Source organism: Sturnira hondurensis, unplaced genomic scaffold, assembly GCF_014824575.4.
Source record: "Sturnira hondurensis isolate 20B ecotype Veracruz unplaced genomic scaffold, ASM1482457v3 Scaffold0007865, whole genome shotgun sequence".
NCBI lineage: Eukaryota > Metazoa > Chordata > Mammalia > Chiroptera > Phyllostomidae > Sturnira > Sturnira hondurensis.
The window spans coordinates 4741252-4759263 of record NW_028080496.1 but is presented as its reverse complement, the minus strand read 5'-3'; the positions used below and the strand labels follow the sequence as shown (position 1 = coordinate 4759263).

Sequence of the window (18012 nt, the reverse complement as noted above, 5' to 3'; positions counted from 1 at the left end):
TCTGCACCTCAGCCTCCTCGCCTGTACATAGGAAGAGTAACGCCAGCCTGGCTGGCCCCAGAGCGCGTTCATGATGCGCGAAGATGCTCTGGACCTGGGGACGGAGGCCAGTTCTCGTCTTGGCTCTACCCCTCACTGATGAACTTGAGAAGCACCTGCTCGTGTGTGCGCTCTCTCTCTCTCTCTCTCTCTCTCTCTCGGGTTCAGTGTCTTCATCTTTCAAGTACGTGGATTTGACAAGATCATCTCCAAGTTCATTTCTAGCCAGGATTTTACAGGTTTGCCAGTGTAGACGGCTTACTCAAAATCCACCCAGGCATTTATCAAGGACTCTCACAAAATACTTCCAAACAGAAGAAATCTGTGTGGGGGGGAGACACGTCCAATGGGCCAGCGCCACAGCCACGAACACCTGCATTCCAAGATCATTGACTGCTGAACGGCCCTCCGACTGGGACCAGGACTCCAGCAACAGACCCGGGTCTGGGGCTGTTCAACTCGCCCCCAAATGAAAAACAAGCATTGAGTCCTTGCTGACACACTGATGAAAGTTGTCTGTGCCACAGAGCTGTATCAAGACCACAAAAAGTCCCTGGCAGAGTGCACCAGGGAACCGAATGTACCAGGAACACAGCATTTGTGCTGTCAGTAAGTTATTAAAATGCACACATCTCTCTCTTTCTCTCTCAAGCATAAGGGAAAGGCCAGTAGGAGATGTTTTAGGCCACTGGGGTACCAGTCCCACCTATGTGAACGTGCATAGATAAACCCAAGTTCGCCTCAGCAATGCGGGCCCACCTGGCAAGCCTCCCCCTGCACACAACCCTCAGCACAGGTATGTGCAATGAACTCCCACCGAGGCCCTGCAGAATCCCTCCCCCTGTCGGGAGCTGAGGATGGTGCACGACTACAAGGGTGCAGGGGAATCCCGCAGTGGGGAGCCCGGACTAGAGACTGTGACATGGGCACCACCTGTCCCCTCCTGCTCAGGGGACACATCACCGGGCGATCATGACGTGCTTCTCGCTGACTCTACCTGTAGCCACTGGGTCCTTCTCGTCGCCGCACTCTGGGCCCCTACTCAGTCCGAACTGGTGCCTGAGCTCCACTTGCCACGCAACACCTGGTGCGAAGGTGATTAGACTAAGAAGCAACCAAAGGAGCCGGTTTTTAGGTGTGACGGTAACCGGGTGACGTGGGAAGCAGCAGGGACTCTCCCACAGCGACGCAGCGCAGCGGTGGAAATGAAGAAAACATGATCGACGTCCAAGGCTGCGTGGAAAGCCCGAGAGGTTCCCAGGCCCTCACAGCTCAACTGTGCCCTGACTGATACCGATGAAGAACAAAGGTGTCCTTCAGAAGGGGCACTAGCTGGTCACAGGGGCCTGGGAAAAGGGCGGGCCCTCTCCTGGCTTCGGTCAGGAGGGAGGAGGGTCCAGTCCAAAGATCTGGAGTGAGTCTGCACCCCCTGGGGAGCCAGGGAGCCCCCGTTGGGAGACAGACCGGCTTGTCTTTCTCAGCACTGGCTCCTGAACTTCTCCAGATGAGCAGCTCCCCACACAGCTGGCTTGTGGGGAGTGTGCACTTCACCCCCACAGCTTCGAGTCACCAGGTCCCCTCTGTGCGTTAGTGTACAGCCCTTCTGCCAACGCCGTCTCATGGCTGTTCAATGAGGAAATACTCTCTCGGGCCTCATCACTGACACACTAGACGTTTGAGCCTCTGACGGGGCGTCAGGGGCAGGGGCTTCCCCACAGCCTCCTGCCGATGCACCGACCCAGGGCTGCCACTCACCGACCCCTGGCCTCTGTGGGGACCTAGGAGGGTGGACCTATGCCAGTGGGGACATGATTCCTTACTTGCTATAACATCTGACATAAGAGCATATATTTTTAATTAAGTAGCTTTATGAAGCACTTCTTATGTGAAAATTCACTGTGATAGAAACAGCATGGATTCCTTTGCCTCCCAGGGAACGTATGCTGTAGAGAGCTACAGGGCACACCCCCCCCAAATGACTCCAAGCCATGAGTGAATGAACAAACAAACATAAAGATCGAGAAGTTGGGGACTGACCCACCGGGTAAGGAAACGATCAACTTCACAAAGAAACTGGNGGTTTCGGTCAGGAGGGAGGAGGGTCCAGTCCAAAGATCTGGAGTGAGTCTGCACCCCCTGGGGAGCCAGGGAGCCCCTGTTGGGAGACAGACCGGCTTGTCTTTCTCAGCACTGGCTCCTGAACTTCTCCAGATGAGCAGCTCCCCACACAGCTGGCTTGTGGGGAGTGTGCGCTTCACCCCCACAGCTTCGAGTCACCAGGTCCCCTCTGTGCGTTAGTGTACAGCCCTTCTGCCAACGCCGTCTCACGGCTGTTCAATGAGGAAATACTCTCTCGGGCCTCATCACTGACACACTAGACGTTTGAGCCTCTGACGGGGCGTCAGGGGCAGGGGCTTCCCCACAGCCTCCTGCCGATGCACCGACCCAGGGCTGCCACTCACCAACCCCTGGCCTCTGTGGGGACCTAGGAGGGTGGACCTATGCCAGTGGGGACATGATTCCTTACTTGCTATAATATCTGACATAAGAGCATATATTTTTAATTAAGTAGCTTTATGACGCACTTCTTATGTGAAAATTCACTGTGATAAAAACAGCATGGATTCCTTTGCCTCCCAGGGAACGTATGCTGTAGAGAGCTACAGGGCACACACCCCCCCAAACGACTCCAAGCCATGAGTGAATGAACAAACAAACATAAAGATCGAGAAGTTGGGGACTGACCCACCGGGTAAGGAAACGATCAACTTCGCGAAGAAACTGGGCCACACGGCGAAGCTGAAGGGCACAACTCGGTGGGGGAGAGGGAGCCGAGGTCGTCACAGTAACTGGCCCGTGGGAGAGACGGCATGCGGCCCGCCCCCGCCGATCCAACCACAGGACCTTGATGAACTCCACTCACTTTTCCCAGACAGCACTTGATCTGGGCCGCCTAGGACTTGAGGCACGTCAGTACCGAGCTCGTCCCCAGAAAGGAGAGGAGAGGGCGGGGCGGGGGGCTGGGTAGTGATGGTGGTGGTGATAAAACCAAGAGCACCCAAGCCCAAGGCCCAGGAAGCTTTCACACAGGCGCTGTCTCGGGAGGCGCATGGCCCCTGCATGGGAAGGAAAAGGGGAGGGAGGGAGGATAGACTTACACCTGCGAGTCTCTACCCGCACCACTTGGGGCACAGGACCGGAAATCCTCCCCTGGAGTCAGAAGGGGCGACCTGGGGAAGGGGCTCTAACTCTGGAGACATTGCCTGTGGTAGGCCGCACGGTCTCCGGGACCAGCTCCTGGCTGGACCCCTCAGTTTCACAGCGGGGAGGGCCTGTGGTCCACCAGCGGCACGCACTCTCTCTTTCCTCCTGGGCTTTGAGCAGACGGACTTGGATGCAAGTGGCTGCGCTTCCCCCCTAGGTTTCTTCAGCAGGCTCGTCTCCCTTCGATTTCAGTATCCAGCACCAAAGACCATCAGGGGGAAAACCTTGGCCCGTAACTGAAAAGAACTTAATATTTCTTACACATAATTTCTACTTCATTCACTTACACAGAATAATAATGACCACCTATTGAGTGCCTAATAGGTACCTGGCAATTTGCATACATTATCTGATTTAATCTGCACAAAAAAAAAGAACTCGTTCTCATTTTTTTTTTAAAAAAAAAGATGAGGATCTCACGCTTAGAGAATTGCAGAAAATTTCCTAAGGTCACATAGCTCATAAACAGACTCTGGGGATTCAAAGGACATCCACTGTCTCTAAAATTAGTGGGTGTCCCACCCACTCTTTTTAGGGCTCTCCTCCCCTCCCACCTCTAGCTTTGTCCAGTGGGATTAGCTAAGCCAGAAAAAAGGAATAACCCCCAGGAACACTGTGTTTAGAACTCTGAATTTCCGAGGCACTATTGACCCCACGCTCAGCCTCCTCCCCCTCCTCCTGTTGAGACACAGGCAGATCAAGGGCTTGGGCTTCGAGGATTAGGAAAGAAATATAGCTCCCCACCAGGAGGAAGTCAGGAAACACGCTGTTCTCTTTACATGCAAATATCTTAATTACAGCTGGCACAGATGATATTTGTATGGAAATTTATGTATCTTTATAAGTTACAGATTCACTCTGCCTGGGGAAAAAAATAAAGGCCCTCTACACAGAGGAACCCAAACAGGGCCTGCAGCTGACCAGGCCAGTGTCAGGCAGTGCCCCCCCCCCCCCACCGACCTCCAGGGTCCTGGGCGAGGACCGGGCTCAGGCTCCTGCCGGGCAGCCGGCCTCCTGCCACACCCTCCCCTCTCCTTTCTGACAACCAGCTCAGTGCTGAGGTGCCTCAAGTTCTTGAGACGATCCCCTGAGGTGACTCCCCGTCTTCTTCCCAGTATCTGTCCCCACGAAGATAAGAATCAGTGTAAGAGTGGCCATGCCATGCCCAGACCATCGTCACTGTGGAAAGAGCAACCAGATTTCAAAACTTCAAGGAGATGTTTCCACACTTAAGGGACCCCTGGAAACTGTGTTCAGAAAACGGGCATTATTTTTTGGCAGGGGAGGGGAGGGGAAGGGAGGGAGATGCTTATATTCCGTTGTTTTCCCACCAGGGAAGACGGAGCCCGTGAATAAAATACAACCAATGACCTGTGGATGGCACAAGGCCACTGTGGCCTCTCAGCTCTCTTAGCGCTGTCCTTCGTGCTATAATGTCTGTCCCGTAACATCAGTCACGTTTCTCTCCACGGAACAGACTCACCCTGCAGCTGGAGGCACTCTGGCCAGACATAACTGAGGACCCCCCACTTCTTAAGCGTGTTATGAATTAGAGAGCAAAAGACAGCTCTCTCGTTGGCAATAGCTTCCCTTTGGCTGGCACGGTTGGAAGAAACAGGGGAACCTGTGCAGTCCCAGGAAATGGAGCCGATGCACAGAACAGAGCGAGCGACCATCTGTCTGGGGTGATTTCAACGCTGTTCTGCCTGGGGCCACAGGGGTGAAACAGATGACATTTCAGACTCTTTCCAGCCTCCTGTTTTTCTTTTCCTTTTTTTTTCTTTTTGATTGAATGATCTGACATTTGTTCATCTGTTTCTAACATTTTCAGGACGCAGAATGGACTAGGTGGCATAAAAGATACATTGGTAAAAAGCCCGTCCCAACCTTCCATTTCACCGTTGCTCCTTTTCAAGGTTACAACCCCGCACTGAAGGGGCTCGGAGAGCCAGGCCCAGCCTTCAGTTACCCCTTCCAGGCCCCACTGCCTGACCGCCTCGCCTCCACGCTCCACCGCCACAAGGCGGCACGGGGCCTCGTCACCTCTTCCCAGGACCACGCTCAGGACCTGCCTTCACCTCCACGGCCTCGGGGCCCAGCGGTCTGCCTGATGATCTGTCCTCAACACACAGCCTCGCTTCCACTAAACCAGGTGACAAGCCTACTGTGAGTGCCCATCAGAATGATGGCCTCTCGAGGGCTGCTGTGAGTGGCCCCCACGTCCTCAAACACTTCCTTCCGGGCACGTCCCGTGTGTCCTGGGTTTTGGCCAGCTGAGTGACAAGCTGCCCTACACCATTCTCTCAGTGTGCTAGCCTCCAAGCCCTGTGCGCGTCTTTGCTCATTCCAATCCCTCTGACGGGAATGCCCTCCCAAAATCCATCTCCCTGGCTGTCAATCCACCTCTCAACACCTAAGGCAGCTATCCTCCAATTAGGCTGAAATTTATACACTTTTGTAAGATTTGCATCTCTCTGGCTTATGGTGGAGCCACAAATGTTCACTCTATGAAAATTTAATTTCATTGGGAATAAAGATTGGGTTCTTTTATTCATCCGTGCACACAGGAAGGGCAGAGAATTCAGCCCCATCCCCGGCACATGGGCCCTGCCAATGGCTCAGAGGATTTGGCACAGGGGAGCCAGGGCAGCAGGGAAGGCTGAGCGAATGCAGAAACTGGATCGCTCATCCTCTGGCTGCACAGATGTTCTAAGGCCGACTTTGCTGTCGAGGACTCTGGAGGTCTTAAACACCCTCCCTCACCCAGGGCTTATTACCCACCCTCACCCAGGGCTTATCTGCACAGCAGAGGCCAATAACCTCTGACTGCCTCCTTCTCTACACACAGGTCTCCGGGACCCTCATCCCCCCCACCCCACCCAGGCAAAGCCCCAGAGGCTGGTGGGCACGCTCAGAGCCCCATAGCCAGCGTGTGCAAAATGTGCGTTTCTCCTCCATCGGGCTCGGTGTGAGGCCTCACGTGGTCACCCAGTCAGCCATAGAGAGGCCTGAGAGTCAGACAGGGTCCAAGAGCAAAGCGCGCTGTTCACTGGCTCCCTGCAGCGACCATTCTTACTGTTATCACCGTCGCTGCCATGTGTGTCCAGCGCAGCTGCCTCAGATCCGACCTGGGGAGCCTGCCGACAGGGTCCTGGCCCTTGGAAGCCCGCCCACAAAAGTGCTGCAGGGACCCAGGACAGAGGGCAGGTGAGGGGCGACAAAACGCCACAGCTCCTGTTCCTCCACCTCAACTAGAGCGGCTTTGTGTCGGTCTGTCAGTCTGTCTGTTGTCCATCCATCCACCATCCATCTATCCGTCCATCTCTATCTATTTTGTGAGACTCCATTTGGAGAAAAGGTTTTACTGCTTTAACAAAAAAGCTATGTTGGAAAATATGCACCTAATCCAGCCTTTGGAGATAAGTGTCGAGAATACTGCTCTAAAGTCAGCACCATCGAAAAAAGTCACCGACTGAACCAGAACCTGGTCCTCTAAGCCCACCCGGAAAAGGAGCGGCACAGCCATCGAGGTATTTAAAGGGGAAACTGCAGGGTGCTGCCCAGCTCCAACTGGGCTTCCACAGCCTCTGGGAGAGATGCAGGGCCTTAAGACAACAAAGAGGAAAGCCCAGGAAAGGCTTCATGTTTGGGGAACTCAGGTGCACCGGTGCCACAGGGACGGGACACAGGCTTCCTGCCTCCGGTCCTGGGTTCTCATCGCCACATCAGTCACAGGCTGTCAGGGCCCGTGTGCAGAGGTGGGAGGTACTGCCCAGGATGGGCGTTCCTACCCCTACAGGGGGAAATGCCCCAAATGACTCCTCCCCCTCCCTGTGACAGTCGAGTGTCTGCACACCGGCCCCCTGTCCATGGGGCCCTCTGTAAGCTGTCTTCCCACCTGACTGCTGGGGTGTCCCGTGGCTCACACCCCCAGGGCCCTCCCCACTGTGTGTCCGCAGTGCCCACTGCATTGTGTGGAATAAAGGCAGGAGTTGCAGGTCCACGTCCCCCCCCACCACACACACACTACACGGTACTGGAATCAAAATGTAATAGGGTCTAGGGAGGCAGGCTGTCCGGAAGAACTGAGATGGACAGTAATTCCCATGACTGAAAAAGTATCGGGAAAGTACCCAATAGTTCTGCTGCTGCTGCCTACCAGGTTGAATTTGGCTAATTACCCCAAATATCTCAGAGGAAAAGAAGAGGGAAGAGCAGAAAGCAAACGGCAGCACTAAACCAGATCCGGTCATTTCGGGGCGGGCCTGTTTCAGAACCGGAGGCTGCTCCCGTGTTTTGTCCAGAGGGGACGGGGTTGGCACATGGAACAGCTGCGATCTGGGGCGAAGCGAGCGTGCAGAATGCTGAGCACGGCCGCGGCTTTCTTCTCATACCTTTGACCCTCTTTCCTGAAGAAATTGAGCCTTCTCTCCACTTACCATCACACACAGAACTGAGCCCCAGAGAAGGCAAAACCTAAAACAGAACACAGAACCAGAACCCAAACCCCAGACTTCACAGACGACAGGGAGCCTCACGTTGGCAGCCAGGAGACCCGGGCCAGGAGACCCGGCCGCCCCACGCAGCAGTCCCGTCCCTCGACAGACCGGCATTCTGAAATGCCTACTGTTTTGTAGATCATCAGTGTGCAAATCCTCTGGCTTTAATCAAGGAAACAAGAGTGTAATACTATAATCAGCATTAATCTATCCCCCATTCCTCCCTCTGTGTTTGTTCCCTCTGCAGTTGTGTACAGCTTAACAGGTTTTAGCATTTAGGTTGTTTTGCAAAATTCATGCAGGATGCAGGCGGCCCAGCACCAAGGCCAGCACCCCGCCCGGGTGTCTACTTTGTGGCGTGTCTCCAGGCAGCGCCAGGCTCCCTCTCCCAGACTGAAGACGAGAAGCAAACATGGCTTGGGGACTGGGTATCTAAGGAGATCCGCCACCTTCCTCTGGCCTGCTCATCTAAGCTCCGTCAGAGAAAGTGAGTGTCCCCACTTCCCCGATGCGTCGTCAGCCCCGGGGCGGCACACAGTTGGAACCGAGAGCGGGGAGAGAGGGTTTCTTCACGCAACCTGTGGCAGAGGATGCCAGCTGCTCACTCCGATGCCACAGGGACACCGCTACACTCTGCTTCTCAGCCTGCCTTGCAGCCCACGAGACTGGGTCCTTGCCATGAGGGGAAGCGACAGGCCCATTAACCACATGCCTGTCTCCCCGTCCACACAAAGAGGGAGGGTCACCTGCTCCCGCTGCTGCACGACCTAAAAGGCAGGTCTCTGTTTGGGGCAAACCACTCTGCATTTTTGCACGCACTTGTTACGGCAGCCGGCCTACCTCCGCTAATCCGCTTGCATGAGCGTTGATCCCCATTTCGAAACCAGGGAGGACAACTGTATTTCAGCTCTGATGACAGTGACGGCAAGTAGTACTTCTTGAGCATCTGTCATCCTAGGAACTTCGTATCGATTACCACTCCTCACAGCAAGTGCATGCACTAGAGGCTTTCGGCCCCATTTTACAGTTGGGACACAGACAGGTTAAATAACACGCCCAAGGTCATGTGGCCAGGAATCACAGGAGCTGAGATTCGAGCCCAGGCAGGTGGTTCTGAGAGCCTGCACTTCTCGTCGCTGCCAGGGAGAAACCAGGACATCCACAAAATCGAACATTCTCCCAGCCAGACCAACTCATTCTAAACTGCTGTCTCCTTTTCCAGGAGTTCCCAGGAACTGTGACCTAGAAGCCCCAGCTCAGAACTGGGGCCTTGATGTCAGCTTCCAGACCTGCCTTACACCCCAACGCGCACGTCTGCCTGGATTTCGGCATACTTTCCCCCGGTCTCCTGGACGCGTGGCTCTCCTCCCTGTGAGTCCTCCCTGACTCAGACCGCCAGTCACCTGCCTCCTCTAGACACCTGCCTCTAGATGCTGCTGAGACGACGGGGCCCCCACATCACCTCCCGAGAGGATGCCCACGTACATGGTGGGTGTCTGTTTTACTGCGCAGGCCGCTCTGGGTCTGGCCTGCCCCCTTGCTGCCTCACTCCAGACTCCCATTCCGACTTCGCTCAGCCACGCATTCACATTTTGACTGAGCGCTGACTGGGCCAGGGCCCCGGGGCTCAGAGCACTGAGCCTTTACTCCATTCCTCCTGGATCTCAGCACATCGCCTCTCTCCAAATCGAAACCTCTGAAGACATTTCTCTTCTGGAATCCCAGCCTCTCCTCTTGGGGGACTCTCGATGCTTTCTCTAACTCTGGATTTGCCCTCCAATCTAAAGATCTGAGTGTGGCCTGGTGTTCCCAGAGACCCGTGATGGCTCCAGCTGCCCTCGTCGAAGCCAGGGCACCCCGAGCTCAGGAGCATCGCCTCACTGCCCACAGCGGGAGGAGGTGCCTGTCACTGCAAGTTAGTCTTAGGAGGAGAGAATGCGTTGCTCTGGCGCAGAAATGTTTGTTTCCTCCCCCTAAACGTGTAACAGGAAATCAGGCAGTTCACCTTGGTAAGTCGTTTGCATACTGCTCATGCACAAGCCAGATGGTGTCTGTTTGTCTTAAGAAATTAAAAACGAAAAAGGAAGAGCATAAGGAGTTTATCTCCACCTCTCCCGTGCCTCACCGCCCCGTGCACACTCTGGAATTGCACTGGCAGGGGAGTACAGACACGAACACACATGCCTACACACACATATCATCCACACTGAGCTACACTAGGCACCAGAGACCAGCCAGCTCCTAGGCCCAGCAGGTGTCAGGGCGCAGCACCCTGACGGCAGAGGGGGCAGGCCTGTGCAGGGTCAGCTGGCAGAGAATCCTTCCGTGTTCCGGCTGCACAATCAATCACTGCTTTCCCCTGGAGCTGCAGCTGGCGAAGGGAGCACAAAAATCTTTCCTAAATCACCAGACTTAGCTCTAAGATTCATGAGCAGGACCGTGCAAACACTGACCTGAAGAACAGGCAAGTACTTACAGCCATATTTCCATCTAGGCTGAAACCTTGGGGAGGGAATTTTCCAGAGGTGGTCACCCTACAGATCCCACGGCATGGTCCTCGTTTATTTCCCAGCAGTCAGGAGAATCCTCTCCGACTCAAGAACTGCCTCTGGAGAGATTACCCCTGGGGTTCTCCTGCCTTAGGCAAGGCAGGCACTAAGGAAGATAACCCATAATTTATCCAGGAAGTGGTGTGGTCCAGGCTCTTAACAGAAATTAACCTGCTTACCATCAAAATAACTGTCCAGAGGCTGTGTGTGTCCTCACTTTTAAAACGGGAAAATGAAGCAGAGGATCGGGAAAGTGCACTGAGGTCCCATGGCTGCTAATGACAGTGCTGGGGTGTAAACAGGTAAAATCAGGGCAAATACAGAGTTCCCTCAACACCCTGATGCCTTCCCATGTGGGTAGTCAGACATCTAGGCTCACTGCCCGATGTGACCGCTGGTGAACCGCTGCTGCCTCCCGTGGCGCTGACGGTGAGCACGGGGGCCACGCCGGCGCCAGCACCCGGAGAGAGACTGACCGTGATGACTCTCTGTGGATACGCGCAGTGTGGTGTCTACCCACCGTCAGTGGGGTGTGAACTTTCCAGGGCGCACTGTATCCTCACTGCAACAGTGACCCATTTTTATTTCATGCCTCCTTGGGACCAAAGACACATCTTCAAGTCAGCTGGCCTCGCTTACACCTGGCTTGGAAGGCAGGGGAAAGGAACGGTGGACAGCCCCCCCGCCCCCCCGCCTTGCTCTCCCTTCCTTAACCCCTAGTCTGCCCCAGGGCCCGGTGAATGACACGAGTTCGCTCCCTGCAGCTGTCCCCGGAGTGAAGGGCGACAGAGCGCGGTTGCTAAAGCAAGGGCACAGCGGTGTCATTGGAAGATGTGATTTTTTTTTCCTCTTTGAAATCGGAATCAAGAAGTATTAACTGCACTCACCGAGGCAAATCTGAAAGCTGAGTTTGCACACGTTCTCGTTGGCCATTGTTTCCCAAGGCCCCGGTGAGGCCAGCAGGGACCAGACCGACATAATCAAACCTGTTCCTCACGCAGGAAAACAAGGACCCATTTCCTGCTTTTTCAGCACCAACACCAATCTGTGTTCAGCCAGACAGGCCCGCAAACTCCATCGCACAGAGTGCAAAGGCAATTAAATAGGGCCATCTCCAGCCAGACTCAAGAAATCTATGGCCCATGGGCCCTCAGGAAGCATAGCAATGCCTCTCTTTAAAGTGACTGAAAACAGTGGTCTAGATGCTAAAGAAAGACTCTGCTGTGCCACTCCCCAGCAGGTCCGCCCTGGCCCCCAGTCTGTGCTCCTTTTCCCGTCCCCGGGGGCACTGGACCGGGCAGGTGCGGCAGACATGCAACCGCCCCTCTGTTTGGTCCACTCTGTTCCACGTCCTCTCATGAGGCTACGCCGTCTGCCATCCTTTGTACCATGAACAAATGACTCTGTAGCCACAGTGGGCATTTCCCAACCATTCCATTTTTCTTTAGGCCCTGGCTAAAATGAAGTGTCTTGAGTGACCAGTTCTCCTGTCCTGTTTGCACAGAGCCATCACGAGGAACGTTCAGACAGGACTATGCTGCAGCTGCCAGCCCCCCACTCCCAGCCTCCCGGTGCACCGTGCTCGGGCCAGAAGGACAACTGCGGGCTCTCTGCCTCACAGTATGCTCGTCCGTCCCCTACAAAGAAGGTGAGACACACGGCTGCCGTGCCTCCAAAACAGTGCCCGACCCTCTCCTCATCCCGCATGTTCCAAGCCCTCGTCCATTCAATGTCCCCAAAGTAGATTTTCTGTAGTTTTGAGGCATCTGCCTTCTGATCGGTTTGCAGAAGTTACTCCATCCCCGTGTCTCCTGCTGTGCCTGTCCCCCACCCCACACCTTTCGTGAGTTAGATCACACTCGTGCCCACGCGCTTTCCCTGGCCATAGCAACACTGTCGGAACCACACAACAATCCACAGGAAAGTAAGTCCCAAGGACTAAGGGACAGGAATTCTGGGAGCAAACCAAGACGCCCGTTCCTGTGAACCAACAGCCACGTGATGTGAGACGGAGCTCAGGTCCTCTCGCCGTCGGGGGGGCTTTCCCAGCCTGCACCTCTCTCCACCACGGCCATGACGACCCACTTTCTTCCCCCGTCTCCCCTGAGCCATCTGGTGACTATGCGCAGCAATGTGTGAATCATTTCTGCTACTTGACTCCAGGTTCTAGCTCCTCACCAAAGTCACCTTTGAAAACAAGCCTAGATGGTCAACAGGTAATTTCGGAGAATCCAGTGTGTGCTGGGTGAGACTGGACCAGGGTCGGAGTTGGAAGGTGCTAAAATGCAGCACCACGTTGGGTTGGTCTGCATGAGCGATGAGGGGTGGACGTGTATTTCACTTCATGAAGGAGGAGTATGTGTTAAAGACACAAGTGAGAACCCAAGGCCTATGCCACTGCGACGTAAGGGTACAGCTGAGTTACGTACCCAGAGGGAGGGAGCAGCGAGCTAGAGAGAGAATAACGAACAAGACACCAAGGTGTAGAAGTGGCCAAAGGACAGTCGTCAGGTGTCTGGATGGGCACAGCTGTGTGTGTGTGTGTGTGTGTGTGTTCCGGAGCGACAGGGTTAATGGACAATGACAAGACATGTGAGCAAGAGCGAGCTCTGCCGTGGAGTCCTGCAGCCAGAAAAGCCGCCTCACCCTGTAGTAATCCGTGCTGTAGACGTCCCTGGACATGCCGAAGTCTCCGATCTTCACCAGCAGGTTGGCTCCGACCAGGCAGTTCCGGGTGGCCAGGTCCCGGTGCACGAAGTGCTGGGAGGCCAGGTAGACCATGCCCGAGGCGATCTGACTGGCGATGTGCAGCATCTGGGAGAGCCCCAGCTCGCCCTTCGCCTGGCGCGGCTGCCCGTCCACCAGGATCATCGCGTCCGGCCCGTGGGCCCTGCGGGAGGGAGCGGGGGAGGAGAGGGGGCGGAGAGGATTCAGGAGACCCAGGGGAAAGGCCGTGGTTTCTGGTGGCCGGGAACGCGCCCCAGAAGTGACCACACCCTCCCTGCTCAGCCCGCCTCGGGCCTGTTTCCATTCGACCCCAGACACACAGTGTGAGTACGGGGAGGAGGGAAACGCCACCCCCAGACCCGCAACAGAGATGACAGCTGACAGGCTCTCACACGGGGACTTTCCGTCTTGTTCATCTCACAGCGCATAAACTAATTACTAACACTCTGTGGCACTCGAGAAAATACATTCTTCCCCTGACAAAAAGTAGGTATAATTGTGACTCATTCACATCAGACAGCTCTTGCTGTTGTCAGGTTTCTGTTTGATGGTCTAAGGAGACTGGCACAGGCCACGGCACTGATGGAGAGCGAACTGTAATCACCAGGGTAGCGGCTCCCACTGACTGAGACCCGGCTACGTGGACACTGATCCAGGAATGACAGGACGTAGTCGTTTAACAGGCTAACGGCGGACCGGTGAAACGGTTCTCGCCGGCCCTGTTCTCCAGGGAGAGAACCCAGGTTTAATAACTTGCTCCAGGTTGTATCACTAAGATGGGACAAATTCGGGATGTGAAGTCAGGCCTGTCTTTTTTATAAGGACTGAGTGCTCCAGGAAAGGACTAAATTTCACTGTGAAACACAGTTCAGGAGGTTTAGACTCTCTTAAGGGCACTTTCAATTCCTCTAGGGCCATGTTCTGGAAACCCACCTCACAGGGTGAGTTCATGACCGGCTCCCCACCCCATCCAGTCACTTCTCAAAATCATAGAACCCACTGAATGCCCCGCTTCAAGCAGGTGCTCGTCGGTTTTTGGTGAATGTGCTAGAAGCTTCCACAACTTATGTTTGAACTTGGAAATCTCATTCTCTGCCATGGAATTCAAAAGGATTCAAAAGGTGGCCACCTGTCCAGGGCCTGAGTGTCCGCCCTGCTTTCGGGGCCCTGAATCCCGCAGGCGCGCTCATGCACAGCTGCCCCTCCTTCGGGCATGCGCAAAGGTGATGCATGTGGGGAGCAGGGTGGTGCTTACTCAACTCTGCTCTCACCAAGATGCTGTCCTCTCGGGGAACGCCTGGGTGAGGCTCCAGTCCCTTAGCAGTCCCATCAAGAGCCTCTAATACCCAGACACTCTGGCTCCAAGATTGGAAAACCCTCTTACAACCAATCAATCTTTCCAGAAAAGCACTATCCAACAGAGTTTTCATCGATGGAAATGTTTTATACCCCACTGCCCGATACGGTGGCCATTGTGGCTAGTTGCATTCAAAATGTGGCTAGTGAGACCAAGTAAGTGGATTTTTAAATTTTATTTAAGGAGCGTAAATTTAAATTCAAATGGCCTTGTGGCGACTACACTAAACAGCACAGTTCTACATTTATCGAAGGGAAATCTGCCCCTTCTCCAACCAGTTCTGTCTCCAGATGAGTTTGTAAGCTTCCCCATCAAANCCCGCAGGCGCGCTCATGCACAGCTGCCCCTCCTTCGGGCATGCGCAAAGGTGATGCATGTGGGGAGCAGGGTGGTGCTTACTCAACTCTGCTCTCACCAAGATGCTGTCCTCTCGGGGAACGCCTGGGTGAGGCTCCAGTCCCTTAGCAGTCCCATCAAGAGCCTCTAATACCCAGACACTCTGGCTCCAAGATTGGAAAACCCTCTTACAACCAATCAATCTTTCCAGAAAAGCACTATCTAACAGAGCTTTCATCGATGGAAATGTTTTATACCACACTGCCCGATATGGTGGCCATTGTGGCTAGTTGCATTCAAACTGTGGCTAGTGAGACCAAGGAAGTAGATTTTTAAATTTCATTTAAGGAGCGTAAATTTAAGTTCAAATGGCCTTGTGGCTACTACACTAAACAGCACAGTTCTACATTTATCGAAGGGAAATCTGCCCCTTTTCCAACTAGTTCTGTCTCCAGATGAGTTTGTAAGCTTCCTCATCAAAAGGTCTCTGGAGAGAAGCTTCCCGAGGGTGGGGGCAAGAATAAGGATTAGCCTGACCCAACAGCATGGAGCAACACCAGGCACCGAGTGAGAAAGCTGTTCGCTTCACTGGGGGAAAGGATGAGCCTGAGCCCTTGGACGTGGAGGTCACAGGCTGGCAGGCCTGCTCCTCTTCTTGGTCCACCTTGGACCAGGAAGAAGAGCAAAGGTTGCTTGTCCCGGCATTCTCAACTTTTCCTCCCTGGGAGTCAGGGAGGGAGGCCGGAATCCCACTGCTGGGCAGATGATGCAAAAAAAATAAAAGGCTGCTTCTCAAGTCTAACCCCAGACCCCAGTGCGCAAAGAAGCGAATGTCACTCCTCGCTCCAGAGAACCCCCCGGGTTGGGTGGGGCTGGGTCGGGGCACAGGGGCGGGGACAGCGGCCGCTGCTTACCTGAGGAACTTGTTCAGGTCCCCGTGCTTCATGTACTCAAAGACCATGATGAGGGGGTCCCCATCGCCACACACGCCGTAGAACTTGACGATGTGCTCGTGCTGCAAGTTGGTGAGCAGCTCGGCCTCCCTCTGAAAATCCTTCCGGGCAGCCAGGGTGGGGTCCTTCAAGGCCTGGAGACGAGGTGGGGCAACGGTTCTTAGCCACCAGGGAACAGTTCTTCCCCTCCAGGGAAGAAACCTGGTGTCCAACATAAAGACCCGCCCGGTTCCCAGCAAATGAGATTTTAATCGGGGTTTACAGATCACGAGGCTCAGTCACAAGAGCCAGGCCTGACTCCTCCTTCAGCACCTCATCCCTGCACAAGCAGAGAGCAGCCTTCTGACCCCCACAGCCCAGACACCAGGCAGTAACTCCGGATTCTGTTCATCGCAGAGCCGGGGCTTCCTCGGGGGTCGGTGTGAACAGCAGAGGGAGGGCTGTGAGGCGGGAGGCCTGACAAAGGCCCTGTCCCCTTAGGCTTCCTGGGTCACGGCTCCCACAGCTAAAACGGTCAGTGGGAAAACCCGCCCCCACTGCCATCACTTCTCAAATTCTCCTGTGCCCAGAGTCTAGGAGGAATCAGGCGGACAGTGGAATTGGGTCTCCGTGCCCGTTTCACCCCTTGACTTTAGATGAAGGGGTGGGTGGATATTTGCATAGAAACACCAGTGTTTTGGCTTCTAAAGGCAACTCATGGGCAGTAGACTTAGGACCCGCAGGACCAGGCAAAGGACGGCAGAGTCCCAGGGCGGGGCGGCGAGTGGGGGCCTGGTGGGCTCTGACATGTCAGGACCCAGCCCCTGTGGAAGTGGAAGACCCTGTGTGAGGAGTAGGCAGCAGACCAGGCCACTCGCCCCAGGGCCCAGAAAGACAAATGGAGGAGGGATCGGGTACAAATGTGGATTTTCCAGCACCAGAAGGGGGTGAGGAGGCCAAAGCAGAAGTGTGTGGACACATCCAGGAAGCCTGGTATGAGGTGCCCATGGGGATGCAGTGATGGCGGCCACCACAGAGAATGAACTGGGAGGGCTGGGGGCGGGGAGGGAGAGGGGAACCCTTTCTGCAGGAGGAGCAGCCTGGGCAGGTGAGCTCACACCTTTCTCCAGCCTCCCCACCCTCTTCGTAACAGCAGCTTGCTTCAAGGGACACAGAGTAGTGACCTCAACAGACAGGGCAAGAGGCAGTGAGGGAGGGACTGTGGAGTCCGTGCACCACTTTCAGAGTTAGTGAGAACACAGACACGGGTATCCGTTTGCGTGCTCTCTGCCACGCACCTCTCCTTCTCTGGTGCTTTAGGCAGACTGGCCTCCCTGTAGAACTTGCTGTTACGGAAAGGCCTCCCAGTCAGAGGCCTCTCTCCTGNGTGGGAAAACCCGCCCCCACTGCCATCACTTCTCAAATTCTCCTGTGCCCAGAGTCTAGGAGGAATCAGGCGGACAGTGGAATTGGGTCTCCGTGCCCGTTTCACCCCTTGACTTTAGATGAAGGGGTGGGTGGATATTTGCATAGAAACACCAGTGTTTTGGCTTCTAAAGGCAACTCATGGGCAGTAGACTTAGGACCCGCAGGACCAGGCAAAGGACGGCAGAGTCCCAGGGCGGGGCGGCGAGTGGGGGCCTGGTGGGCTCTGACATGTCAGGACCCAGCCCCTGTGGAAGTGGAAGACCCTGTGTGAGGAGTAGGCAGCAGACCAGGCCACTCGCCCCAGGGCCCAGAAAGACAAATGGAGGAGGGATCGGGTACAAATGTGGATTTTCCAGCACCAGAAGGGGGTGAGGAGACCAAAGCAGAAGTGTGTGGACACATCCAGGAAGCCTGGTATGAGGTGCCCATGGGGGTGCAGTGATGGCAGCCACCACAGAGAATGAACTGGGAGGGCTGGGGGCGGGGAGGGAGAGGGGGAACCCTTTCTGCAGGAGGAGCAGCCTGGGCAGGTGAGCTCACACCTTTCTCCAGCCTCCCCACCCTCTTCGTAGCAGCAGCTTGCTTCAAGGGACACAGAGTAGTGACCTCAACAGACAGGGCAAGAGGCAGTGAGGGAGGGACTGTGGAGTCCGTGCACCATTTTCAGAGTTAGTGAGAACACAGACACGGGTATCCGTTTGCGTGCTCTCTGCCACACACCTCTCCTTCTCTGGTGCTTTAGGCAGACTGGCCTCCCTGTAGAACTTGCTGTTACGGAAAGGCCTCCCAGTCAGAGGCCTCTCTCCTGCCACCGCACCACGCAGTGGCTGCCACCCTCAGGGATGCCTGGGCTTCAGCGCAGTAGGAATGTGAACATGCAG

The 18012-nt window shown here is 55.0% G+C and overlaps 1 protein-coding gene across 1 annotated transcript in view; it reads right to left on the bottom strand.

The window, feature by feature from the left end:
• Window positions 1–18012, bottom strand: part of NTRK3 (neurotrophic receptor tyrosine kinase 3) — a 269649-nt gene that overhangs the window by 28724 nt on the left and 222913 nt on the right. Inside the window, exons 14-15 of the mRNA XM_037053666.1 lie at window positions 15686–15858; window positions 12998–13241 (exon numbers count right to left, since the gene is read on the bottom strand). Of these exons, the coding sequence (XP_036909561.1) occupies window positions 12998–13241; window positions 15686–15858 (417 nt within the window). The remainder of the gene's footprint in view (window positions 1–12997; window positions 13242–15685; window positions 15859–18012) is intronic.